This window comes from Sebastes umbrosus, chromosome 18 (genome assembly GCF_015220745.1).
Source record: "Sebastes umbrosus isolate fSebUmb1 chromosome 18, fSebUmb1.pri, whole genome shotgun sequence".
Taxonomy (NCBI): Eukaryota; Metazoa; Chordata; class Actinopteri; order Perciformes; family Sebastidae; genus Sebastes; species Sebastes umbrosus.
The window spans coordinates 17615657-17643421 of record NC_051286.1 but is presented as its reverse complement, the minus strand read 5'-3'; the positions used below and the strand labels follow the sequence as shown (position 1 = coordinate 17643421).

The following is a 27765-nucleotide window of genomic DNA, read 5'->3' as shown; positions in this document are numbered from 1 at the left end:
GATTATTGTCCACACTGCCATCAAAACCCCCTAAACTAAACTAAAACTACAGCATGGAAGAGCTCATGATTTTTATTTCTGTCCAATTGTGATGTTTCCACTAACAATTCTAATGCAAACAATTCTACTGCATTAAAATACATTTGTATTAAAGGCTGGTGGATTATTGTGCACACAGCCATTAAAACCCTTAACTACACTAAAACTACAGAGGACATCATGGCATTTTTTTTTTCCAAATTGTGATGTTTCCACTAAAATAAAGACAAATGCATTTTTATTCCATGAAATGATCACTACTCTCTCTGAGGACTGTGGGGACATTGATGTTGACAGATTGTCTGTGAGGCCACGCCTCATGTCTTGATGCTGCTGTTGTATTGGTTAGCCAGCACAGTGCCCAGGACCTGCATTGGCTGTTGTGTGTGTGTTTTTTTTCACAAGGGTCCCAAAACTACACCGAGATTTGGAATATTACGTTACAGTCCTGCAGGAAAATGGCGACTGTCATTCATAATCCTCTAAAATCGTGAGTAAAATTTCATTTATTGAAACAAAAACCATTGTATAGTTTGATTACATGTAATGCTTGCTCTATATAGGGGTTATCTATATAATAAACCACATAGATGAACACTTTCGCCATATACTTGGACAGTCTCCGTGTGTTATCTTGCAGGTATCGTTGCCTTCTTGCTTGTGTGTGTGTTGTATAATATATAAAAGCATGCAATCCTGCACAATCTGCAGAGAAAAACATCTCCAACACCTCGTGTTAAATGTCCGCTGTCTTTCTTTCTCTCGTGTAGTTGGTTTCACTTACAGAAAGTTGCCATTCTGCTTTTACAAACAGAAGTTTGCATGCAGGGCTTCTTCTTTGTCAGTGCTGGTTAGGCTGAATTTGCATTGATAATTTCATGCAATTAAAGCCACAAAGAGCACATTGAGAGCGCGACTCTATTCGCTCACCGCGCGGAGCTCGGTTCTTTGCTGTGAATGTCAAATGCATGTAAACAATGGATGGCTGGATATGTTATTATACAGTATTGACCTCCTTTCATGCATGTTAGAAGAAGGCTGCACTGTATTACAGATCGAGGGGGGCGTGCAGTTTTACATGAAGTTAGATTTTTAAAACTGATCATATATAGTGTCTGATCTTGGTTATCAGTGCATGCACATTTGATCTGATGTAGAAATATCAACCATTGAGCAGCAAACATTGTGCTACCTTAGAGAAAATATGCAAAAATGGCCAAATGTGAATTTTTTTTTTTTTTTTTACCTTAGTCCAACACTATATTATCAATGGAATATGAATTTGTTAATTCGTTTTAACCATTTACGATAGGATACAACTTTATTGTCAGTTTGCACTGAAATTAATTTTGCATCTATAGGCAGCTCAGTTTGAGAAACAGTACACATACAATAGACACACTGTTACCATAGACAGACAGACAAGTAAGACCCATCAGACAAAAAACAAAACGCATCACAGCAAAACACATCACAGACACTATATGATCACATATTGTGTCTGATCTTGGTAATCAGTGCATGCACATTTGATCTGATGTAGAAACATCAAGCATTGAGTAACAAACATTGTGCTACCTTAGAGAAAATATGCGAAAATGCAACAAAAAAAATGCAAAAAAACAATTTTACCTTAGTCCAACACTATATTATCAATGGAATATGAATTTGTTAATTGGTTTTAACCATTTATTTATTTTCCTTTATTTAACCAGGTTAGTCCCATTGAGATAAAAGATCTCCTTTGCAAGGTAGACCTGGCCAAGATAGCAGCAAGACAGTTCTAGTGAAAGTAACAGACAACACATAAATTAACAACATTAAAACTTGCTCATACAAAACACTTGCACACAGACAACCTGGATGGCAGCGATTTCACCAGAGCCTTAAACTCATTCAAGGTATAACTAAGTTTTGAAGTTGAAGATCAGATTGTACATAATTCCAAGCAGTAGGTGCCGAAAAACCTAAAAGCTTTCTTTCCCAATTCAGTCCGTACTTTGGGAACAAAAAATTGCAAAATGTCCATAGAACGTAGATTATGAGGTCCAGTTTTCCTTTTTTAAAAGTGAAGACAAGTTAAGAAGGAACTAAACCCAGAATTCTTTTGTAGATAAACACATACCAATGACCGAGGCGACGTGCACATAAGGATGACCGATTCACTTTAGAGTAGAGTACACAATGGTGAGTCAAAGAATGACAGTTTGTAATGAATCTCAGTTACCCGTGATACACGCTATCCAGCATGCGAAGACAATGAGCAGAAGCATTCATATATAACACATCTCCATAGTCAATAACTGGCAAAAAGGTAGATTCCACCAGTTTCTGTTTCATTTTGATAGAGTCTGCCCTGCATTAAGTGCAACTATAACTTTCTATATTACTGAATATCTGTCTTCCTGCTGGCTGACCGGAGATGTTTACCACCACTAGTTATTAGGGGTGTAAGAAAATACACGAGTATCGCGATATTATGTTGTGCGATACTGTATCGATTCTCCAAAACACCCCACCTAACCACTATTTGATCTTTCAGAGGTTGTAGCGGGCTTTTAAAGCTAGACTGAAGTTACTGGCATCTTGTGAAACTAGAAAAACCTAAGGAATCCATTGGTACCAACCATGTCATACTATAGCCTGTCGTGAAAGAGGCTAAATAACGCTCCTAAGTTATGGTCAATTTTGGTGAGGAAAAACTGGCATGGTGATTTTCAAAGACATTTGACCTCAAGATATGTGAATGAAAATGGGTTCTATGGGTACCCACGAGTCTCCCCTTTACAGACATGCCCACTTTATGATAATCCCATGGAGTTTGGGGCAAAGAAACACGTCGCCTTTTGCATGCAGTATACATTTGTTGTTTTTCCCTGTTCTAAAATGGTGTATTTCTGGTGTGGTCTTTAAACTATGACAGTTTTCCTATAATTAAATTAAAAAAACATTGCAATATATCGTCTTGCTTACAGTATCACAATACATTGCAATATATTGACTCGTTACCCCGGTATCATGATAGGTATCGTATCACCAGATTCTTGCCAATACACAGCCCTACTAGTGGAGTGGAATGTTAGTTAGAGTTTGACAGTTGTCACACAATCTGTTGTACAAGAGGAACTATCAATGTTTCTGATGGTGTGGATATGTGTGGCTTTGGCAATTTTGTAATAACGTGCCCACCTAGGAAGTGTAAAAAAAAAAATTTCAACTGTCAGTTCTAGTCTGTCATCAGCTGTACACTATAGCTGTCATGAATGTGCTAAATAACATTCTGTATTCATCCAAAAAGGAAAGCATGAAAGGTTTCTTAACTACAAAGAGAACTCATGATGCTCTTGTTTTGTGGAGCTCTTTGTTGACAACCCAAAAAAAAAGATCCCACTGTACACCCATGGAGCACTTGGAGAAAAAAAAGGGCTTTAAGCTGCTGTATTCTACTAAAACAGATTAGGCTGTAGAGGATGTAGGTATATGGGTGTTTAGCGTGTCTGCAGTTGTGCATGTAGAGCAGCAGATTAGGAGCGTCCCAGTATTCTCCTGGGTCCATCTGTTGAGAGAGGTGCATGTAAAGACAGGCAGACTGATGGAGGAAGGGAACCCCCATCTGCCATTCATATCTGACAGGACTCTCTCAGACAGACCCCTCCACCACCCCCACCCAATATCCTCAAAAATGGATAACAATGTATGCATGTGTATATGTTAGAGGCAGGAGGACTCAAGCCCCTACCATAATACAAGAGAAAACATGTCATGTATAGGGAGTGTAAGAGCTAATATCAAGCAACGTGTGAGTTATCACCATGGGAAAATATATCTGTGGTGTAGTTTTTCAGGCAGTTGTTTGAGTCCGCTGTCTTGTTTGAAACAATGGGGCCGTGCTTGTCATCTGTCCGCAGGATGTGGCTGGTAAATCACATGCAGTCAATAAGGGACGTGATCATAATCTTGCCCGCTCTCCGAAAAAGATGAATTACAACCGTCAGCTGCTCGCAGTAAAATATGTCTGGCTCATTCAGTCATGTTTGGCCGTGCAATATTTACTTGATTTATTTTAACTCTTTTTTTCTTTTTTTTTTACAAAGACCTCTTTGTGATTGAAACCTGGATAGCCGTGTGGGAAGAGCTGACATGAGAAGTATTCAAATGAGCGACTTAATTCATATTCAGAGATGTGTTTACGTGCATGTCATCCTGTTTTATCATTAGGATTTGGATTTGTAATGCAGAGAGAGCTCAGGTGGAAGGTAGTTTGGCTGTGTTTGCATAAGGATCGAGAGGACGTTGGCTGAGAGATTTGTAAAGGAGATGGTGGTGGAGAGGAGGAGGGGGTCAACGTGTGTGGGGTTGTGTTTTTATTATGTGTGTTTGTTGCGTGCGTGGGCGGTTGTGTAGCTGCCCGCCCCTCCCCCAATTTGCGTGAGAGGGAGCGTGAGTGAGTGATGGAGGTTTTGGGGTGGTGGGGGGGTCTGTCTGGCTGCGTTTACTGCATACATTTATACTACACCCTCAGCACAGGGGCGAACTCTGGCCTTTGTCTATCCTAGCCCGGGGAAATGGGAATGTCCGGGAATGGTTTCCAGGCATGGGGAATTAAATGTCCAGGAACATTTTTCTTTATAGAAAAGCTCCATGCAGTGATCAATCCTTTTTTTCCCCTCCTATAACTGCACATGGAACTGGCACATGTTTCTCTCTTTATGTTTTTTTGGCATGCATGTGTGAGATTTGCAGAGATGAGAATGTATGTTATTCTCCACATAGTATCTAAAACAGCATCTGAATCAGGGTTTCCCCTTTGCAACACCCTTCCCCTCCCCTCCTCACTGCACTCTGCACCTTTCCCTTTCATACCCTTTGTGTGTCTGTTTGTGCACGGACAAACGTGTGTGTGTGTGTGTGTGTGCGAGTGCGCTCGTGCGTACACACATCCGCGTGTTTGAGAGAAAACGAGTGTGACAGGGTTTTGAAAGGGAACACGTGTGCCCCGGGACATATCGGGACCCCTCCTTTTCCCTCCCATTCTGCCTCCTTGGCTCCTCCTCCTCCTCCTCTTCGTCTCCCTCCTCCCAGCTTCACCCCGGCTCAGCCTACTGAGTGCCACAAAAGACGCCTATCAGTGCCCACATGCTCTTGCCCTGCACTTCCTTTGGGGCCTCTCATACCTCTTCCTATAGCTAAAAGCAGACTTCCTCTCCTCTCACTATCTTTTGCCTTTTTTGTGGTGAACCCCCCCATCAACAGTCCCTGACACTATACTATTGTGTTTCATGTTTCATTTGAGACACCGTGTGTGTACAGTCTGAGCAGATCTGCAAGCTTTATTATAGAAAGATGTGTCTGATTGTTGGAGAGGCTTGAATCGTGAAAGAGTTAGTGGCTGATACAGTTTCCCATTACTGTACCTCTGACTCAGTGAGCTGAATGAGGTCATGCAAACAACATTTAAACAGTTCATGCTGAGAAATGGTATGCCTGTAAAGTCATGCAGGCTGTTATCAGCTCATCAGTGGGATTTTTCTGTTTTGTATATTTCAAAAGGCACAGTATATTTTGGGCTGCCTCCTTTTAGTTGATTAGTGTAGTATTTTGGTCTTAGTCGACTAAGATTTCTTTATTTTGTAATTTTTTTATGCTTTTTCATGCAGAATGACTTACTTCTAAGAAATTTATGAGCACATATCTGGCAAACACAAGGTTTAAAGTTGTGCTTTTGTGTGATTCATTGTGGAGAAACTCAGTTTAACAGATCTGTCAATTAAATCAACTAATCACTAATTAGTCGACAAAATCGTACGAGTGTTAGTCGACTAAGAACTTCTTTGGTCGAGTCCTAATAGTTTATACAATATTATATGCAGTACATGTAATTTACTGCTTTCCATCTGAGTATACAGTGCAAAAACACTGAATACAATATACCACTAAATACAATATACTACTACTAGTACTACTTCAAGGACTGCTACTACAATATTACTATGAATTAATATGAATCAAAAGTTATCTCAAGATTCGACAAAGAATTCTTAACTAGAGCACCACTAACTATAGCTTTTTCCAGAGCTTTCAACTGCATTTTGTGGACTTTTGGTTTGGAATATAATAAATTATTTAACATTTATCTAAAACCGGTGTTTATAAAGTATTTACTCAGAAGACATGAACACAATAGCGGTAAAATATATGGACTGAATGCAATAACATTTCAACCCAGAATGTCTGTATTTCTCAAAACAGCTGGCTTGTTGGAAAGATAGTGAAAGACAGATATCGAAACACAAAGAAGAACTACTGTTATTACTGTCCATATAACATCAACAACATAAGAGTAAAGTTCTTTTCTCATGTATTCATAATCATAGTTTCAACCGAAGGTATAAATCATAAAATTTCCTCAAAAATGTCATCTTAAATGTGCTAAATACGGGATTGCTAACAGTGCAAACGCGCTGACAGAGCTGACAGTGTGAACTTGGGTGGGAACCGGAGGGTGGGTGCTACGCTTCTGCGTAGGTCGGGACGGCGTTAACAGCTGTAATCACTGAAATAGTTGTTTGCTGCTATATTAATGCTCTGGATATTGAATTTAGCACCTTAACTGGTAATAATTACAGCGACAGAGCAATATTTTAACACAGCCTCAGCTCTACTGCACATACACCTGCAAGAATGCCAACATACACACACACACACTCTTCCTACTAAAAGCATAGTCTGACCTGTGAATCTAATGAGGAGTTTCATTTTGTGGTGAAGAAATGAAACTAAATTAGTTGGTGGTTGTTGCAGTGAAATCCAACCTTTTGCACATCACCAGAGGCTGATGTTAGTATTTTACTTTTGTGTTCCTTTGATTTTCCCAGATGAGCACCTAAAAGTCTCACACATTCAATTCTCATTCTCATCATGATAACAAAACATGAGTAGAATGTGTTTCTAATTTCACAATCCTCTGTCTGTCTGTTTCTAGTGGTTGCTGTAACCTCGACCATCAGCTTAGATGCTGCTTTTCAAAGCACAGAGCTCATTAAAATGATTGACAAATGTGTGATCATGAGACAAGACTGACAAAACACCACATGCCTCAAGGAAAAAATGTGTTTTGCTTGCAACAGTTGTTTCCATCATCGATTAATCTGCATCTGAGTGTTTTCTCAAGTAATTGAAGAATTATTTGGTTTATAAAATGTAAAAACAATAATGAAAATGTCCATTATGAACAACGTCACGTATTAAAATCTGTTTAATCTGACCAACAGTCTAAAACCCCAAAAATATTTTTTTTACGATCATATATGATAGAAGAAAATTAAAACCCTCACAGTTGAGAAGCTGAACCAGTGAATACTTTGATGTTTTTTGCTTGAAAAATGCCTGAAATACTGAATCAGTTTTATTTTGTCAATTGACAAATTGAATAATCACCAAATTATTTCAGCCCTAAAATAAAGTTTGTTTTCTTTAGATATATAGCCTATATATATTAGGGATGCAAAACCGAACCATAAAATCCGTACCGTTCAACGACTTACAAACCGAACTTTGGGCTTGTTGAACTGTTGAGATGACAGAGACATAGAAGAGGCAATTATCTCAACATAGACCTACTTGACCGTTCAGTACCCTGCCTTATTTCATGTATAAAATCAGTGTTATGATTTCATATTATACGGAAATATCATTCATTACTCAATCAGTCAATCTATTTATATATTTTTGACCTCAAACACATAGGAAACGGTTATGTTTTTCTTCTCCCTAATGTGCAAAACATACCAAACAGAAACCGTGACCCAAAAAACGCAATAGTATTACACCCCATGTGTCACGTTTTCAGAACTTGTCGAAACAGGAAGGAAACGGCGTGGATGGGAGGGAAATGAGCATGAATGTGGAGAGAAGTACGACAGTGATTTATCATGCCATTGATGAGTTTCAGTGATTAATTATTCTATTTAGCAGGGAGGAAGAGAAGGTGCTGTGAGCAATACATATCAGACAGAAACATGTGGCAGATATAAGAGTATAAGATTGATGGAGAGGAATGACAGCAGACATCTGATTAATAGAGCTAAGGATTAAGTGTAAGATTGAATATTTATCATTTCCATAAGCTCTACTTCTGTGAGCTAGAGAGACATTGAAAAGACTGACCGTCACACACACAAAGCTCCTCTGTGCTGGTATGGGAGCAATTGAGACAATCACAGTGGTATACACAGGCACAAACTCACGCACACACAGCAACTGCAGATTCCATCAGTATCCAGGAAGCTGTTGACCGAGAGGAATGTGTTCCCCTACATGCAAAACTCCACTTACATAAGCTCCATCAGATCAGCCATACAGTCCACTAATGGGTACAAACAGGAGCACAGTACAATCTCTGATGTTTGAATCTGGTTCTACGGAGGAGGGGGTTGTGGGTAAGAGGATGTATCGGGACACGCAGCCTATAGACAGATGGTCTTGGAGGCATGTAGACACACACAAACATGCCTCTTTACCTCTCACTTAGCCAAACACATGAACACACCTCTCAGACAAATGCACAGCAGTCAAACAAGCAGGCAGGAACGCTGGCTTATGTAAGAGTTTATGAAGCCGCCCGGGGAAGTTACACAGACGCTTTGTTGCTGGAAATGGGACAGAAACATATCAGGCAATATGGGATGACACGGGGAGGAAGAGAGGGAAGAAAAGTGGGGAAGACAGATGCCTGCAGGTCCGCACACACACACACATACACACAGACACACACAGAGCGCAGGCAACAAACAGTGAAAGCAGAGATAACGCTTCACCTCTGGGAATGTGAGTTATGTGACAGGAAGTCTCTTCTGGAGATCTGACTGGATCGCTGCGACTGCTGGTTAGTCATACTGTAAAAACACGCGCCGCCGAAAAAAAACACCAGCTGCCTTCCTCATTTCTGTAGGTCTCCTGACGCAAACCTGAGCCAGCGATCGCCACATGTGTTGAAGACCAGACGTTAGGCAGACACTGTGGCACTGAAAGTGCACACAGAGGCTCTATAGAGGGTTTTTTACGTGTTTGCCGTGCTGCTGTAAAAACAACAATTTGTGGTTTTTATGGGGGATTAGATGCTGGACTCAGTGGGCTACCTCCGGGGTCTGAGAAGTGAAGCCAATGTATGAAAGTATCTTAAACTTGCATTCTTTCTAACAGCCAGCAGGGGGCGACTCCTCTGGTTGCAAAAAGAAGTCTGATTGTATAGAAGTCTATGAGAAAATGAGCCTACTTCTCACTTGATTTATTACCTCAGTAAACATTGTAAACATGAGTTTATGGTCTCAATCGCTAGTTTCAAGTCTTCTTCAATACAGCATGATGTTCATTTAGTAAATTATGGTCCCATTTAGAGTCAAATAGACCATAAAGCAGGGTGTGCTTTGGGCCGTGGCTACCTTGTGATTGACAGGTCACTAACACGGCGTTGTCTGGTCTTGGAGTTGTCCGTGTCTTTATCTTACAACTTTAAACCTTTCACAGTGTGTTTTAGTTCATGAAAGTTAATTATAACCTTTTTGGTCGCTTAAAAATGTCTTATTCAGTGTTCGGTTGTACTTAGCTCCATCCTCTCGTGTCACTTCTGGTTGCAAAATGCAGAACTCAAGGCTTCAAAACGGCACATCACAAACCAATGTGTGATGTCACGGTGACTACGTTCACTTCTTATATACAGTCTCTGGCTGGACTATTTGTTAGCCATCAGCAGTGATTTCCTGGAATCTGCACTCGTTGCATAGATAGATAGTATGCCATACTGTGCTGTGCATCTGTACTGTCCTATTATGTCAGATTTGTCCAATGTTCCCATTTTCCATCTTTTTTATTAATATTTGTATTTCCTCTTATCAAGCACTTTCTCCATACCTGTCTCCTCCTTTGAACTCTCCCGCTTTCTCCTTCATCAATACCTGGTTCACTCTCTGCTGCTACTCACTCCAACCTCTCACCCTTCTCCCTCCCTCCATCCCTCCCCCAATCCTCTTCCTCCTCCATCCATCCACCCTCCGCTCCCTCCACCTCCAAACACTGCACATCTTTGTGAGATTCAGCGCGACCAGAGTGCTGGTCTTTGTCCAGCTTGGAATTCTTTACATATCTGTGCTCGGCCAGACAGAGAGACAGGGTGAAGGACGGGCAGGCAGATAGACATGTATGCACATAAACAGACAGACAGACAAGATCCTGCTGCCTTGGGTTAATCCCCAGCAGGAAGAGATATTAGTGGCATTCTGTTCTGTTTTAATTCAATGATTATGATTGTAGCTTAAATGATGTCTGGAAATCATATATAAGAGCTACTGACAGCAAATTCTCCTTTATGGCTGTCTCATTAGTAAACTAAACTGTTTCCAAAGATGGTTGACTCGTTCAGTCCACTGCCTCTGGAGCTGAGCCATGTGTGCCCCTGCTGGCTAAGGATCAGACCCCATTAGAACTATCTTTCCTTTATCTTCCTCTCTGGGTTTCAGCTGTGTAATTAAATAAAGAATAACCTACTCAAGGTGGATATTTTTGGCAAATCTTGTTTTTTTGTGTCTCCAATGATCTTAGCTGCAGAAGTCTTCCCTCTTGGCTGAGACTGTGGAGGTTATTGATGGCTCACATCCTGATTTATACCCTCTTGTGGGTCAATAGTGTATGTGTGTGTGTGTGTGTGTAGCCCATCTGTTGTGTGGACTTTAATCCGGCACTCTATCAATTTGACAAGATGAAACATTTCTTCTTATTCTTATGGTTCATCAGCGTTTCCTGCATGTGTGTGCCTTCACATCCCTTATTGTGTGTATAGATGTTCCTTTTCAGCTCAGCTGTCTCTATGCTTTCGTCTGCTTAACGCAGCAAATCCAGACTTTACACAACAAGCCGAGCCAAAATGCGGAGAGAAGTCTGGGCGTGTTATATTAAGCTAAAGTTAACCAGGACTGAACAGGCCCTCTCATACTTGATTTGCAGGCCGTACCAAATCACCAGCCGGCCGGCACATGTTATCGCCATTAACCATCTCCAAAAAATGTTTTAGCTGATAGGACTTCAAGAGCAGGGATGACTCAGCGCACAAAAAGCAGAAATCGAAGCAGCATGCTGCAAATAGCTCAGATCAATGGCAGAAATGTAATACTGTAACTATAATGTTACTTGAGGGGTAACTTGAGTCAGTTAATGTAGAAGGAAATGATAATGATCCTGTCTTTCTGTCTATCTGATTGTTTACCTGCCACGTTCTCTGTCTGTCCGTCTGTCTGTGTTCAGGCTCGGTGACCAGTTCTATAAGGAGGCTATCGAACACTGTCGCAGCTACAATGCCCGTCTCTGTGCCGAGCGCAGCGTGCGCATGCCCTTCCTGGACTCGCAAACCGGTGTGGCCCAGAACAACTGCTACATCTGGATGGAAAAGTGCCAACGCCAGCCAGGTGGGAAACACCATCTGATCCACTGGACAAATTCATGCTACTGATTTGACTTTCAATATATGTGAATGTTTATGTTCTAAATGCTATTGATGTGGTTTTTGTTACTATTCCCACTTTTATTTAAAGGCCCAGTCTGTAGGATTTTGGGGGATCTATTCGCAGAAATGGAATATAATATCCATAACTATGTTTTCATTAGTGTATAATCACCTGAAACTAAGAATCGTTGTGTTTTTGTTAGCTTAGCGTGAGCCCTTCATATCTACATATCTTCACAGAGTCAGAAACACTGGCTCTAGAGAAAGGCTTTCGCGTATTTTGTTACCTAAAGGCCACCGTAGTTCTCCGACACGCTTGTTAAACTGCGGTAACGTGAGCTGTAGAGTGCAAAACCGTGGTACCGCCATCTGAACTTTGTTGTTCCTAAAGTAGGCAGTTTCTCACTCGGCGGCTCACGTTACCGCAGTCTTGGAAAGGGAGGAGTGAGTGTAGGGTTATTCAGTTGGTTGCAATTTGCAACCACACCGCTAGATGCCAATACATCCTACATACTGTCCCTTTAAGGAATATTTTTTATATTTTGGGAAACACACTCATCACTTTCTTGTCGAGAGTCGTATGAAAAGATAGATACTGCTCTCATCTGTACACTAAAGATGAAGCTACAGGCAGCAGCCTAACTGGTTAGCTTAGCTTAGCTTAGCACAAGACTTGAAACAGTATTGGAGACTGATTGCCAGGCAACCAATGCAGACACCATGAGGTCACTGTGAAATCGAATGTATTAATTATCGAGCTTTAGAGGTGCTGATACGAACATTTTGTCACCTCTGGATATAGCCAGGCTAGCTGTTTCCCCCTGTTTCCAGTCCTTATGCTAAGCTAAGCTAACCAGCTACTTGCTGTCTATTGAACACACAGAGAGTGGTATCAATCATCTAACTCTCAGCAAAAAAGCAGAAATGCATCAATATGGATGGATGGATAGAAAGGATTTAATTTACCGATCTCCAGCCCCAATAAAGAAAGCAAGTCAACCCCTCCTTTTGTTATATTACAAAAGTTACCACTTGCTGATTTATCCTGAGACGTGCAGTCAGAATGCACATCTGGGTCGCCTGTGCAACCGAAGGCAACAATCTGCTCTTTAGCGTGAGCTGGACACAAATAGCCTGTTCTCCATCTTGTATGCAAAGCCCTTCAGGACACACCCTATACTTTGTGGCAGACCTAACTCGCATTATATGAATTTATTCTGGGTTTATCCCTCCCCCCCTCCTTTCTTTCCTTTTTTTTCCCTCTGCTCATGCTGACAGAAAATAAAATGCTTATTTCCCTCCATCTCTGTCTTCTTCTATCTAAGCTAATGGTGGAATATGATTCGACACACAAAATATTCAATTCAAGAACAAGAAGTTTGCTTTGCTGAAAATAGTGACAAAGCAAATGTATTTAAGTTGTTTATTTGAGTAAATCTGAATGTAACCATCCTCAACATTAAGTAACATTTCAACACTGATATGTCTGATAAAGTGCCCATAATCCCCGGTTTTATGTGAGCGCCTGGAATCCATAAGAGCAGGATCTTTATGAATATGTGGACCATTAGTGTGAGCACTGAAAGCGGGACATATTAAGTGTCGGGAAAACAAGACCAGTCCACTGTGTATTTCCGTGTGTGTGTGTGTGTGTGTGTGTGTGTGTGCAGAAGGGTCTCAATGCAAGTTTTGTTAAAATTGTAAGCCTGCCAACGGTTGTTAAAATTCTTCCTGTGTGCCTGTGTCTCTGCATGTGTGTACGCCTATGTATATATGAATATGTGTGTGTGTGTGTGCAGGCCAGGCAGCAGGACAGATGTATACCTATCCTGCTCGTTGCTGGAGAAAGAAGAGGCGACTCCACCCACCCCTGGATCCTCAGCTCCGCCTGTGTGAGCTTCGACTAGGTAAGACAAACAACGCCAGCGCATTGACATGCATGCACAGTGAGCGCCGTAGCCGCAGCAGTATTGACCCACAGTTATACAATGAAAGACACTTAAACCGGTGCATCCTCTCCTTTTTTTGTCTTTGCGCTATACCGTCACCTTAAATTCACATATATGTCAGGTTTGTGCCCTCTGTGCTCTCTTGTATAGCTGCACAGAGCTTTAGGCGTGCTCAGTGGCGTTAATGTTCGCTATCTGACCATCTGGCTCTGGTTAGCCCGTCTCTCTCGCCAGGTCTCCAGGTTCATTCTCTCCCCCGAATCAATGCCTCCTCTCACTGTTCTCTGGCACACACACACACACACACACACACACACACATGCATAAGCGCACAAACACCCCCACACATGACTCTCGCTCTCTGTTGCAGCACAGAAGCACCCTAACTGGGCCTCCGTAATCATTTGTCCATGAGGCATTAGAATGTAAGTGAGTCTTATGAGGTGGAAGTGTGTGTGTGTTTTTTTATATCTGTGTGTGTGTGTGTGTGTGTGTGTACCCATGCATGCATATGTGTGTGTTATAGGGGATTTTAGCGCAGGAATGCCTCAGGAACCTGATAAGGGGGGAGAAATAAAGGCGAGTCTTTGTGTCGGCTTTGCCACACTATTGTTTCGCCCCTCGCTGTCCTCCAGACGCAATATAATACTCCAGAGCGTTCCACCAAGAACGATTCAGCTTTAGTCAGGAGAAGAAAAAAAAAAAAGAAGAAACTCCCCAGAAGCAACCAACCAACTAAAACACGTAAAGGGAAAGAAAACTAGCCGTACACTGTAGTTAACAAGAGCAGGAGAGCCTTTGTGGGGGTGAAAGAGTCTCCAGTTTTGTTTTTCAGAGATCCATTTCTGCAGTTTGGCCCAGATATCTATCATAACACGACAGAGGAATGCGAGTGCTCCCCTTTCAGGCTTTTGGAAACGCTTTATGTTTATTTAATGCTTCCTGAGCAGAAAGGTTTGTCTCTCTGTGTGTGTGTGAAGATACACAGAGACAAGGTCTCACAAGGTTACTTTGACATAGTTTCGAAACCAGAATTTGACTCCTTGTTTTGTGCAGTGGATCCTCTGCTTCTTTCTTCATGTCGATGCTCAACATGTCACTGGCCATGCCTCAGCAGCCATTTTGCTTCCCTCAGTGTAAACTCCCTGTTTAATCGGATTAGGGTTACAAAAAAAAGGCCCAAGCAAATGCATAAGAATTTGATAGGGGACATATCATGCTCACTTTCAGGTTCATACTTGTATTTTGGGTTTCTAGTGGAACATGTTTACATGCTTCAATGTTCAAAAAGCACTTTTATTTTTCTCATACGGTCTGTCTGAATATACCTGTATTTACCCTCCGTCTGAATTTTAGCACCTGTCTCTTTAAGACCTCCAGAAAAAGCCCAGTCTGCTCTGAGTTCTCAAGCTGTGGGTGGTATATTCTAATGAGCTTGCATGTAACATAGGAACATAACATAGGAATGTAACATGGCTTGTTGAATCACATGTTTTCTGATCTAGGAAGCCCACAAAAAGCTGACTGGGTTGTTGTATTTCACAGTTTGTGGGTTGGTAGGCACTCCAGATACCCAAACAAGCACCAAAAAAGAGTTTCATGATATGTCTCCTTTAACATTAATTTGAAGATATACAAAAAGCAATGAGCATGCAGTTTAAGCCACCTCTTGGCATTGGCCAGTTTACATTACAGGGTCACTGCAGCAATTATATCCTGATTTTTAGTCCCATTTATGGGTCAAGCTCTAAAAATTCTGGATCCTACATTTCCCATAATGCAACTCAAAAGCTTCTTTCATTCGACCCTCAAGTCTCCTAAATGCCCACTTCTTCCAAACCCCACACAAACAGTGTGAAGATTTTTTTTTAAAGCCCAAACCCAGATAACCCTGATGACATCATTATGACATCATCAGGGTTCATTTTCTCAAAACTTTGGCATGCTTATCCAGAGCCACAGAAGACGTTATACAACTGCTTTCACGGGCTAGTACTCCTCCCGACGAGTAAGCTGACCTTCATGTGTAAAATCGGTGGAGTGCCCCTTTAAGGTCAGCAGTGGATCCAGATCAATATGATATGTGAGCACGTATGGATGTTTGTTCGTATGGGGCTGGGGGGCGGGGAGGTGTCGGGCGTTTCTTTGCTTTTCACTGGCAGAGCAGAAGAGCATTCAGCTCCACATTCTCTCCACCATGTTGGCCCTGGAGAGTCTAGGGAGGGGTGAGGAGGTTATATAGGGGAAAGAGGGCAAAGAAAAGGGAGGGAGGGTGTCTGCAGAGAACAGAGGCGAAGGAGGGGGCATATATGTTGGGTTATGGGGGGGCAGGTTTAGAGACTGTGGTGAGGGATACAAAGTGGGGAGGGAGGAAATGTCTTGTCAGTGCCAGCAAGTCAACCCACACAAATAGACACAAAGAAATGAGAGGAGGAGGGAGAAGAGGAGACCCAGAGGTTCAGCAGCTCTGTATTCAATAAGAATATCTCACAGCCTCAGTGTCCCTGCACACTCTCTGCGTTTCTTATCACATCCCCACTTTCATTCTGTCCTGATCCCGGTGTTAGAGTTCAAAGACGAGGACAGAGAGCCAATGCTGCAGCAAGTTCATCTCCACGGAAATTAAAAGAGGGAGAGGAAGAAAGATATAGTAGAAGCAAGAAAGAGAGTGATATACTGGAGATTTAATTATTTTTTTTTGGTTCATTATTTCCTCTTCTCTTACTGTGCACCTGGTGCCACTGTTACTGAAAGCTTTGGTTAATTGGCACAAAGCTGGTAACTCAAGTGGCCTGCAGATTGCCAGAAGAGGAAATTTAACTTTTTTTGTTTAATATGGTCGGCAAACTTTTAGAAAAAAAAGTGTCAGTGAGGATGACAAACTGTAAAAAGAGTTTTAAAATGAATTTGCACTGGTAAGGACACACACACCTGCCTTTTAAAATGCTTATTCTACCTCCTCCTCAGAGGCTGAGCTGGCCCCGAAGCGTGAGGTGCCCCCGGGGGAGGCCACAGCCTTGGAGGCCCTCCTGAGGGCGGACAACCTGCTGGAGAAAAAAAACAACATCTGTAAGGAAGAGGAAACGTTGCTGGAAATACAGGTATTTTATTATTATGTACAATATCATACAGCATTAAAGTATGTCTATTGTCAAAATACGAACCCATATGTCCTTGTTTTACCCCTTTCTAACCTCATATTTTTATTTTTACCTAACCCTCCCTCTGTCTGTGTATTCGTGCTCCGTAGAGAGTTCTGGAGGCGGAGGAGAATGGGGACGGTCTCCATGATGATGAAGATTTTGACCTGGATACTCCAAAGAGAAAGAACAGAAACAGAGGCAAAGTGAGTGTCCCAAATTGAGACACAGCGTGGGTGTAAAATAGAATAGTAACACATAGTTTCATCAATACAAAATCTATTAAGGGAAGACACTACAGGTACAATTTTTAACTAATAGATAAGACAGTGAAACTTTCCCAGTTGATTACTTACATGAAGACAGTTAGTTTTTGTATTACAAGTTTTTTCTGAAATGTTATGTTTACATATGTGCTAATTTGCATACATTTCCAGAACAGAAATCTGAACATTGAATGAAGCCAGGTTCAAAATTCTTGTTTCATTTTGTTGACATATTAGAGTTAAAGGTTTTTACAGAGGGACTTTTTGATATCTCTTTGTATCACTACATCAATAAGAAAATACTGTCAATAGAAAACATTAGAATAGAAACAATAGAAACATTCCCTGTCGACTTGTTTTTAGGAATAAATACTGTATATTATAAATCAGGCTATGAATGATATATAAACAAAACCCATCTGTAAAAATCTTCAGAATATAGGAATAGGATAGGTTTAGGTATAGATAGGAATGAAACTGGCAAGTTTGGTGTATGTAAGTGCTACTGAAGTGGAGAAAAAACTGGCTTGAGAAAAAACTCATTTCGAGAAAACGGCCTTTAATGATATACATTTTAAAATTCCATAGATTTTGACACTGCAGGTGAATAGGGTAAACATCTTTAACTAATAGATATCACCATGAACCTTCCCCAGTTGATTACTTATATTAAGACAATTATTTTCTGTATTACAATTTTTCTGAAATTCTATGTTTAAATACTGTATGCAAATGAGGCATTATCTAATGCTAACTTTTGGTGGATTTAGAAGAAATCTACCGACACAAATGGACAAACTGTACTAAAATAAACATATAAATGTGTATTTGGGATATTTTCTTTCCACTACTCTGAAAGAAGACATGTTATGGAAGTAAAACAGTCCCAACTCTCAAAATTGACCAGTGCATAAAAAAGCAATGTTTTTGACTGTAGTATCTCGGCTTAAATGAAAAAGTGATTTCTACAGCATCTTTATACCATTAAAAAATGTTCTGTTTCATACCAAATTATCACAATAAACCTTGTTTTTGATGTATTAATAAATGACAAGTTAAAAGAAATGTATATACAGTATGCTGTTTGTAATTAAATACTGTTTTGTCTCTTTCAGAACAGAGGATCCAGTCGCAGGAGGACAGAACCCGTTAACGTTGACGACCAGGACAAACCTTACGTCTGTGACAGTAAGAGAAAAGGATGCTTAATTCTTTGCACATCATGTGCCATCAGGTGATCAGTGCCTTTACGCGTTAGTCTACCTTAAATTCAGAATCACAGTGTTTCCTAAAGCTCGTGGAGAAGCTTTCTTCTCCTTAGATCTGGCTATTACAAACGATAATTCCTTGAAGATGTATTGTCAGGAAACCTTTCTCTACAGGCTTGTTCCAAATTCCTAGCTTATATAAACCGAGACGAATCCGGCAGACGAGTCTCTCATCTTTCAGCGATAGCCCCCTCTCCCTCGGCCCTAAGAGCTGTCCTCTGCAGCATGAAGATAGAGTTTGCTCTTAATCCAGACCCGACTAGCATGCCACTTGTGGACAGAACCCCCCCTCCAGGAATGGATTGCCATGCGGATGTGGATAGAGATAGCCGCGCCGACTGAGCCTCGAACAAATGAATCTCATCCTCATTTTGTGTCTTGTGCTGTCTTTCTTTTATCGTTTGCTTTTGTCTTCTCTGTTCCAGATAGATACAAACAAAAGCATAACTCAAAAAAGGCTGAAGAAGGTATCTGAACCTGTCACCATCTTGTCTTTCTAGGGGCTCCGTGAACTGTCTTTATGATTGGCCTTTTTTTTTTTTTTTTTTTTTTGCTCATGGGCATCTGGTGTGGGAATGGCCGACTGAATGCTAATCCCTTGGAGACATCTAACGCTTTAAATGCTTTATGCTTGTCCAGGTTCCTGAATTTCAGCGCAAGCATTGCATGCCACTAACGCTACGCTGTGTGCCTTAACGCTTGCACATTGCAAGGCATGCTCCAAATGACGCTTAAGCAGCAGCTGCTCCACTAATGCCGCACAGAGGGATGCATGCTTCTTAAGGCCGCGCTAGCTGTGTGATGTGATCCGCAGATGTAGCCATTGTAGAAGTGTTTACACTGGATGGAATTTCCTAACATGTTTCATGTGGATCAGTTTGTAACCGTTGGGTTGGTTTGGCAGTGAGATTTACAGGGCGATGGTGAAGCTTTGTGGTCAAATATGCAAATTTGTAAAAAGGCAGAGACCGAAGTGGGTGCAGCGAGGAAAGCAGCAGAAACATACAGTCTAATAAGAAACTTCTATGATGGCTACAGCTCTAATGTGCTCAATAAATGCTCAATGACCCCAAGATCGACTGCAATATTAGACTATAGTTTTCATATAATTAGCACATCAAATGCTTCCAAACCAATCCTGTTTTTATATATTAGATTTGTGACTTCCATGGCTTCACAGTACAGCAACAGCAGGATAAAAAGGTGTTAGTGAAGCTCTAGTCTTGCGTTGGTTTGCTCGTAATATGATCTGTTTTTGAAAACAGTTTGTGTCCCCATATCTATTAGGAAGTCCTTTCTCTAGACTTCCTTGTGAAATACTCGAAAAATAAGCTCTGTGGCAAACAAACGTTTATGATACTTATACATTTTGTTCAGCAAGATAATCTTCACAAAAACTCCACTTATGTGATTTTTGAAGTGCGAATGCAAATCATTAGAAGCAAAAAGCTAACGTTAGGCTATAAATGAACTACACCATCACGATTGCATTACTTCACGTCACCACCACTAAGCTAAAGATGGACTAATGTTCGGCGTGATGACGTTTAATATAAAAGAACACGTTCAAAAAACCATTGATTTGAGACGAGGGAACCGGTAGTGCTAATATGCAAACTCATTTCCGGGTTTTAGGACTCATTCCTGCAGCACTCTATTTTAACTTTTTAACATTTTCTTGGCATTTAATATGTAGCAGATCATTTTATTTTATTTATTTAACCTTTATTTAACCAGGTAGTACTCATTGAGATTAAGAATCTCTTTTTGCAAGAGAGACCTGGCCAAGACAGCAGCATTTTAACATACATTAATGTGGCGTTTCAGACGCCACAACATAAAACAAATGCAAAATAAATACATAGCATAATATCATACAAAACACATTAAAATCAAATGTTTGAAGCCAACGTTAAAGTGAAAAAATTCAGAAACACAGACAGCTCCCGATTGACTCTGCTTCTAGGTCTTTCAGAGATAGATAAAGCTCCTTGCTCACTGTCTCAGCAGCAATAATATATCCTCTTAACAACTCTGTCTTAAACTAATATTTACATCCCATTTATTCCCATAAAATGACTGTAAAGCAGAGTTCAAACCATCAAACATGAATACTGACAGCCAGTTGAAGTTCCTGCAAATTAAAATCTGTTATATTACAATTTAGGCATTGGGATAACAGATGATCTTCAGCAGACTCTTAGTCCACTGTACTCTACAGTATGTTGCACAAGGTTTTATGTGTTTCTAATGGACCTGTGATGTTTTATCCGTAGTCTGTGGAAAGCGCTACAAGAACCGGCCCGGCCTGAGCTACCACTACACCCACACTCACCTGGCAGAGGAGGAGGGCGAGGAGGAGAAGGAAACAGATATGACCCCGTCTCCTCCATTTAGCGCAGACAACCACAAACGTAAGCTGCTGGCTGGCATTTAATTACATAGAACGACAAAAAGTATACATACAATTCCCCCAAATCACAGTTTATGATGAACCCAGATGTTCTCAAGCTGTCAGATAATGAACGACAGCTCATGCGTCCTTCTCCTTTACATGTGTCTGTTCCTGCCCACAGCTCAAAAGGCTGCAGATGGCACCATCATCCCCAACGACTACTGTGACTTCTGCCTGGGAGACCAGGACTCCAACAGGAAGACGGGCCAGGCCGAGGAGCTGGTGTCCTGCTCCGACTGTGGACGCTCCGGTGAGTCCCCGATCTCCACAACACGGAGGGTTTCCATCAAAGCTTCAGGTTCTTCGTCGACGTCAGCATTAGATGTTAGAGTGTTTTCAATAGGACAAGCAAGAAAACTACTCTTAATGATACCACTCTTAACAAGGATAATAGTTCGACACTTTGGGATATACACTTATTCGCTTTCCTGCCGAGAGTTAGATGAGAAGATCGATACCACTGTGATGTTTGTGGGTGGTATCGATCTTCTCATCTCACTCTAAGCAGTATGAATAAGCGTATTTCCCCAAATATCAAACTCCTTTTTTAGAAAATGAGTTGTTTGCTAGTCTCATACTTTAATTTGTGTCTACTACACATCTCATTTTTGTTTCCCTTTACTTCCTTTTTTATCCACAATCTTGTTCATGTCTGTTCCTCGCCTCCTTGCGATGTTTATGTTTGTTACGTGGACTAAAATGGTGCTTCCCTCCAATGTGATGCAGTTTAAAACTCTGCATCAGATATCTATTTAGATTAATAATTTCATGATTTCTTTGTAATATCTTTTGGAAGCCACATCAATAAACTATTATTAGAAAGTTTACATACATTTTCACAGTTAATTTATGTTCAATTATTCCAACTCATCTTTCTTCAAACCAACCTGTGTCTTTACCTGATGATGTAGATCTGATTATACGTTTACGGTGTGCAGTGAGTTGTTGCCACAGTGTCTTTTTCAATCAATGGGTTGTCAATGAGCCTTGTAGACCATCAGAAGTGAGAGCCAACTTGCTGGAACTCTTTGCAATTTCCCTCCTAAAAATTGATTCCTATAGGCTCCGCTGCTTGCTTCCATCCTGCATGCTTCTCCATGTCAGCCTCGCCCATCAGTAAGGACTGACGACATGCATTCACTCTTTTCAGTTTTTCACGCATTACCTTATGGCACATTTGGCTGCATTTTTGTTTCTTTTTCCCCCTTTTTTTCCCCCCTCCAACACTAGCCAAAGCCGCCTCTGCTGGATATCTCAGCAAAAACATTTCTCGAATCAGCTCAACCGTCTTGTGCAGTAAGACATTTCAACAAAAAGGCGAGATGTTTTCTTGCTACGGTAGAGTTTTGTTAGAACAGCTGCGAGAGTTGTGTGGCCTTGTCTGTGTTGCTCTGACACTGATGTTTTCATGGTAGCTGGAAGAGGAGGAGTGAAGAAGGATGGGAGGAAGCCGAGCGCTCTAGAGGAGTTGTTCGGCAACGCGTCAGACAGCGAGGCCTCCACGTTTCACGGCTTTGAAGATGCCGAGGTGGAAGATATTTTGTTTTCAGACGATGATGATGACAGCTGATGACGGGACTTCCTGACTACCTGGACCTCGTGGCAATAAAACAAATTTTCTGATTGAACGTTTTCATCGAGGGAAGACTGGATCTCCAGATTTATTTTGAACTTTTTAAAGATATAGGATGTGTTTTCCTTCAAAATAAATTTAAAACCATTTTTTTGGTGGAACTTTTGTCTCTGACGGATACAATGGCTTTTTTTTTACCATGCTCAGATGGATTTTACTGTCTAAGACATTTTTCATAAACCAACAATAATCTCCTCTACACTTGACTTTGCTTGCGTAAGATAATCAGGATCATAAACTAAACTTCACAGCTAATTAATTCTGGACTGATAAAGGTCAATAGACACGGCGGACCAAAAGAAATAAAGGAATAAATTACATGAGTGGCCGCAAATGCGATGAACGTGGATTCTTGAGTCACTCCATTGGAGGACAGGTAGCCGAGAGGTAAGAGCCAATCGGCACTCCATTGCTCCTCTCTGTCTTTACGGGCAAGATCTTTTTCCTTTTATCAGTAGACGCTGGCTAGAAATGCTCTTTTCTACCGCCTGCTGCTGCTGAGTGGTATCCATCTAAGCTGACAGGCCATCTTTTGAACTGCCACAGCTAATTTCTCCCCGACTGTAATTTCTCAGTTTAATTTGGGAGGCTTTCTGCTTCACTCAGATCACGCTTTTCTTTATTCACCCATCACACGCTTGACGAATGTTTTCTGGCTGCTTTCCCAGTCCAGATATGTAAATCCTTGATTATAGCTCATTCATGGCTCATTGATACCCCATTGATATCAGGGCGACACCGATGATTGTGTGCACGAGAGGCTGACAGCACCGTGAAGCTGTGGGTGGGGGGGGGGCTATAAAAGACATTGACAGTAGCTGTAAACAATTTTACATATACCAAATATTCTTTTTGAGCTGTCACAGCTGTCGACTTCTGAGAGAATGATAAAATACTGCCGGGCTGTGTTTTTCTGTACACACATCACGGCTTGTGTTTTCCAGACATATAATCACTAGTCTTTTGTGGCTGGATTGCTTTTGATGCTACATTTCATCCAGCTGTATGGACTGACAACACTATACAGGGTGCAATTACAGACAAAGTTGACACTTACAGCTTGCTCTTATAAAGACATAGCAATCTTCTTTTGAAGGGGGAAGTAATGTTTTCTAAATTACTTTTCAATCACTTCAGCAAAAAGTTAAATGTGTTTTAGCACAGTGGAAATACTGTATATTCAATAACATAGCCTGAAGCAGGCACTGGGGCAATCAGATACAGTTGCACATCATGTAAATCAGCTTTTAATGGGTTATGTAAATATGTTCAGATGTGTGTCAGTCTCTGTCTGCTGTCATCTCCAGTTCAGAGCTGCCATGTGTATCTCGGCTCTTACATAAGAAAACACCACTGACTTTGCTTTTTTAACCTTTTCTGGCAACCCACTCTGTCACCCCTTCCTTCACTTTTTCTCGCCTCTCCTCTCCTCTCCTCGCCTTCCCTCCGCAGGTCACCCCACATGTCTGCAGTTCACCGATAACATGATGCAGGCGGTGAGGACGTACCAGTGGCAGTGCATAGAGTGCAAGTCTTGCAGCATCTGTGGGACCTCAGAGAACGACGTATGTATACCGTAGTAGGAGAGGGCAAGCTAGGTTCCCCTTTAAATTTGCTTTGAAGCGCACCAAATTTGACATGCTTCCCTTTTAATGTCGCGACCTTTCCACAGTCAGCATTCAGCCCGTCAAAGGCGATACATACTTGCCAAGCAGATATTATATGCGACAAGTCACCCTGGATGTGATTTTTTTTGTCTCATACCAGTGACTGGCTCAGAAATATGTTTTATAAAAGTGAATTTTTTTGTTTGCTCTTTTGGATAAAAGATTTAAATTATCATAAATTCACAGGATAGCCTAATATGTTTATTTGTGTAGCACAATGCAGTCCACAGTGACTATAAAGCTGAAGATAATAAAGCACAACAAATAATAATAATGTAAGCAACTTTAAATTAATACAGGTGACATATTTTTATGGATATTTCATATTATATTCAATGCATAACGATACTATAACAACTGATGAACTGTACAATTAACGCAAATAGAGAATGCAATAACAGATTATATCCTGTGAATTTTGCATCTTGCAATTTTCCTGTTATTTTTAGGAGCTTTTAATGCAATCCTTCATCTGTATTATGTATTTTTAGATTTTTTTTAACAATCATACATACTTAATAAGCTTCTTTTCTGACAAATTCAGTGTTTTTCTTCTCCCTGACGCTTGGCCATTGTTCTATTAGCTCTTTGGTTGTTTTAATTGCAATACTTTTCTACGGCTGTTCAGCAGAGAGGGAAGGCTCTGTGAATATAGCTTGTGTTCAGGTCTTCACTGTGCCCTTTTTCTGTTTATATCCTCAATTATAATCCAAACTTTAAAAAGTTTTCTTCACAGAAATGAATGAAATGCTGAGATATAGGCCAACTGTATATTATTTTGGTGTATTATATAAGGTTGCATGCTACTTCACAATTTTTTGACAGATGTAGCAGTTTGGGCATAAAAACGTGGCCTCTTTGAAGCTCTTATTAGCTGTACCATGATGTTTTGAAAGCTCACAGTGCTACGTGCCAGACCTCTTTTATAGCTGATAAATGCTGCAACATAATGTGAGCCACATTTATAGCAGCATTTGCAACTCTGATTTACTCACCCCAGCATTTATATCCTTTTCCAGGCGGGGGTTCATGTTTATTTTTCTGCCTCCCCTGTACATATTTTATAGATAATATATGTTTGTGTGCTGCCAATGCAGGACCAGCTGCTGTTCTGTGATGACTGCGACAGAGGATACCACATGTACTGCCTGAAGCCTCCGATGACCAAGCCTCCAGAAGGTACGAGCAGCCACTCTCATAAGTTTTATTATGTTGATACTATATATATATATATGTCATGTACTGTATATCTGAGAGAGGCTACAGGCAAAGGCTATATATGGAAAAGAGCACAGAGGACAAAGATTTCAGCCTCTCTTTCTCCGTCTCTCCGCAGGGAGCTGGAGCTGTCACGTGTGTCTGGACCTGTTAAAAGACAAGGCCTCAGCCTATGAAGAAGCATAACTTCCTAACTACCTTGGACATTATTCTCAACACACACACACACACGTACACACAATATATATATTTGTACCTATACATTAACTGTTTGTCATTAGCAAACACTTTCTCTCAGATAGAATCAAACACACACTCTTTCACACACACACGCACACACACTCCAGTGCATTAGCAGGCTCAGGGAGGCACAAAGACCTTTGACCTCTCGTGTAGCCGAGCAACACTCCAAAACGGCACCAACATGCAATCTCGACCATAAGTCGGCTAACAGCAGGTCTGCCGTTCAGTCATTTCTCTACCTCACCACTCAGCAGACGGCAAGAAGCCAAAGCAAGATCGATAATGGCCAATACTGTGTAGTAAGTACATGTGTATGTTAAATTCTCATTTTTAAACCAACCATGGATGTTTTCCCGATTTTAGATTCAGTATGATTTGGAAGACGTTTGTCGCAGAGTTTCACTTGCTTCCCTTGCAAGCTCTACAGCGGGTTTGACTTATGTTTGTTTAAATTTCTCCTCCCAGCCCGACTCCCCCTCCAGTGTTTAGACTTTACTGTGACATTCCTTCTTCATATCTGGACACACTCAATGTTAGTTATGCCATCTCTCACAGGTTTTTTGTCAAGCTCGGTGAAATTTATATCCCGCGCTAAGAGGAAACGGGGCGATAAAACTGCCTCGGCTATCATTCCCTTGTCGGAGCGCGGTGACATTTCTAATCCGTGTCTGTTTCTTGTATCCCTGCGGTTGCTAGGATACCTCGGTGCTCAATTTGACACTTTACAAAAAAGTCTAACATTTCTTTACATGGAATTGTTATTATGTATTTATTGTTGTAATGGTCTAATGTTACTGTCAAGGGGATCATTGTTACTGTAAATCAGTGGTTCCCAAACTTTTTCTGTCTTGTCCAAAAAAATGACTGGCCCCCTCTCCCGCCTCACCCAGACACGTAAATTGATTGCATTGTTATCAACTGGTCACAATCCTGGGGAAACTAATAACAAAAGGAGCTGAAATATATTGAAATAACATTAATATGAACATGAATTGCAATTTTCTGGTGTTCAACGTAATAATATAAATATAATTTTTTCTAACTGCCAGCGTCTTCACACACAAAAGATGCCAGCATCACCTATTGTGTTAACTCAAGATCAAGATTGTTAATATATTTCCAGCTATTCTTTTCCTTCTCCCTGTGTCAGGTCTATTCATCATCCTTCATACGTACTTTACACGTTGTAACCTGCTCCATACAGCTGGATCGTTAACCTCAATCTTGATAGCCTTGATAGCATCAGAGCACTCTTTGTTTCTCTGTTGTTCCCAAATTAATTAATCTGATTCATTCATTCTTTTTTCACAGCACACAGTTTGACTTGTCATAGCAGGAAAAAAGCACAGGATGAACTAATAGTTTCGGCAAAACAACTGACTTTTCACTAAACCCCGCGCCTCTTAGTTACTGTTGCTAGGTCCATCAGGCTTTTTATACTGGCACAGCACATAATGCAGTTTACAATGACGACGGTGGCAGATTTACCACTGAAAATTTGTAGTCATTTTTCAAACAAAGGGCCTTTGATAGGCTGTAAAAGGATCATGTATATGCATGTGATGGCTACGTGCACGATACAGCGATATTATGCCCCAACTGAGGATAGAAAGACATAAAGAAATAGAATTTTTGCATAGCATAGCATATTGCAGGTAATACCCTATAGTACAGATGCTAGTCTGATGTAATAGCATTGGCTCCCATGTACCTTGTAGTCACACATAATAATGTAGTTTGGAAGTAATGTTATTAACTCTACGTTACAGCTGTAGAGGTCATTTTGTAAACAAGTTAGCCAAGAATGCTAATGTTTGCAGTTTAATTCTAAGTTTTGCGCATTGCTCTTAGCAAGTAAACTTTTTTTTACCGCCAAGATATTTCCACATTAGTGCAACCCGCCTACGGCTTTGCGTCTACGTAAGTCCAACCCTGTTATCTAATTGATTGGCTGGTCATACAATGTGGATATGGTAGTTTTCTGGCTAGGGAGGGGTTATCATTGTTATTTATAGGCTAGTACGATAAGAAATTGTTTTCCTAAATGCAAACTATCACTGTTTTGTGCTTTATTTTGCTTTACAGTGTTAAGTCTTCCATTACCATTGCCAAACTGTTTGACTTTATTTTACTTATAGCTGTAAAAGTATTTGAGTTTAGTTTTTTATCAGGGCGAGCATTCAGCTGAGGGGGCACAGTGACCTTTTTGGATGGGCCTTGACCTCCAAGGCTCACCAATAGTGGCTGTTATGCTAAAGCAGATTAACACACTTTTTTAAAGGTACTTACTTCAAACTCTTTGGACACAGAGTCCGCTATAGAATATATATTGCCAAGAAGTGAAAGTCAATTGTTCGTTCCATTGCAACAACTACTCTTCCGCCATTCTGGAC

The 27765-nt window shown here is 40.8% G+C and overlaps 1 protein-coding gene across 4 annotated transcripts; it reads left to right on the top strand.

The window, feature by feature from the left end:
- The first annotated feature begins 395 nt into the window (after window positions 1–395).
- Window positions 396–27204, top strand: dpf3 (D4, zinc and double PHD fingers, family 3). 4 transcript variants are annotated; one of them, XM_037751235.1, is made up of 12 exons: window positions 396–529; window positions 11335–11495; window positions 13333–13440; window positions 16450–16583; window positions 16733–16828; window positions 18004–18076; window positions 18582–18623; window positions 20433–20570; window positions 20733–20861; window positions 23697–23809; window positions 25009–25090; window positions 25248–27204. In XM_037751235.1, the coding sequence occupies exons 1-12, from the start codon at window positions 498–500 to the stop codon at window positions 25313–25315; spliced, it is 1176 nt and encodes a 391-aa protein (XP_037607163.1). In that variant the 5' UTR covers window positions 396–497; the 3' UTR covers window positions 25316–27204. The 4 variants fall into 4 exon arrangements, 2 of the variants coding, with proteins under 2 accessions (XP_037607163.1, XP_037607164.1); XR_005204215.1 differs by lacking the exons at window positions 25009–25090; window positions 25248–27204 and adding an exon at window positions 22027–22631; XM_037751236.1 differs by lacking the exon at window positions 18582–18623.
- Window positions 27205–27765: the final 561 nt, after the last annotated feature.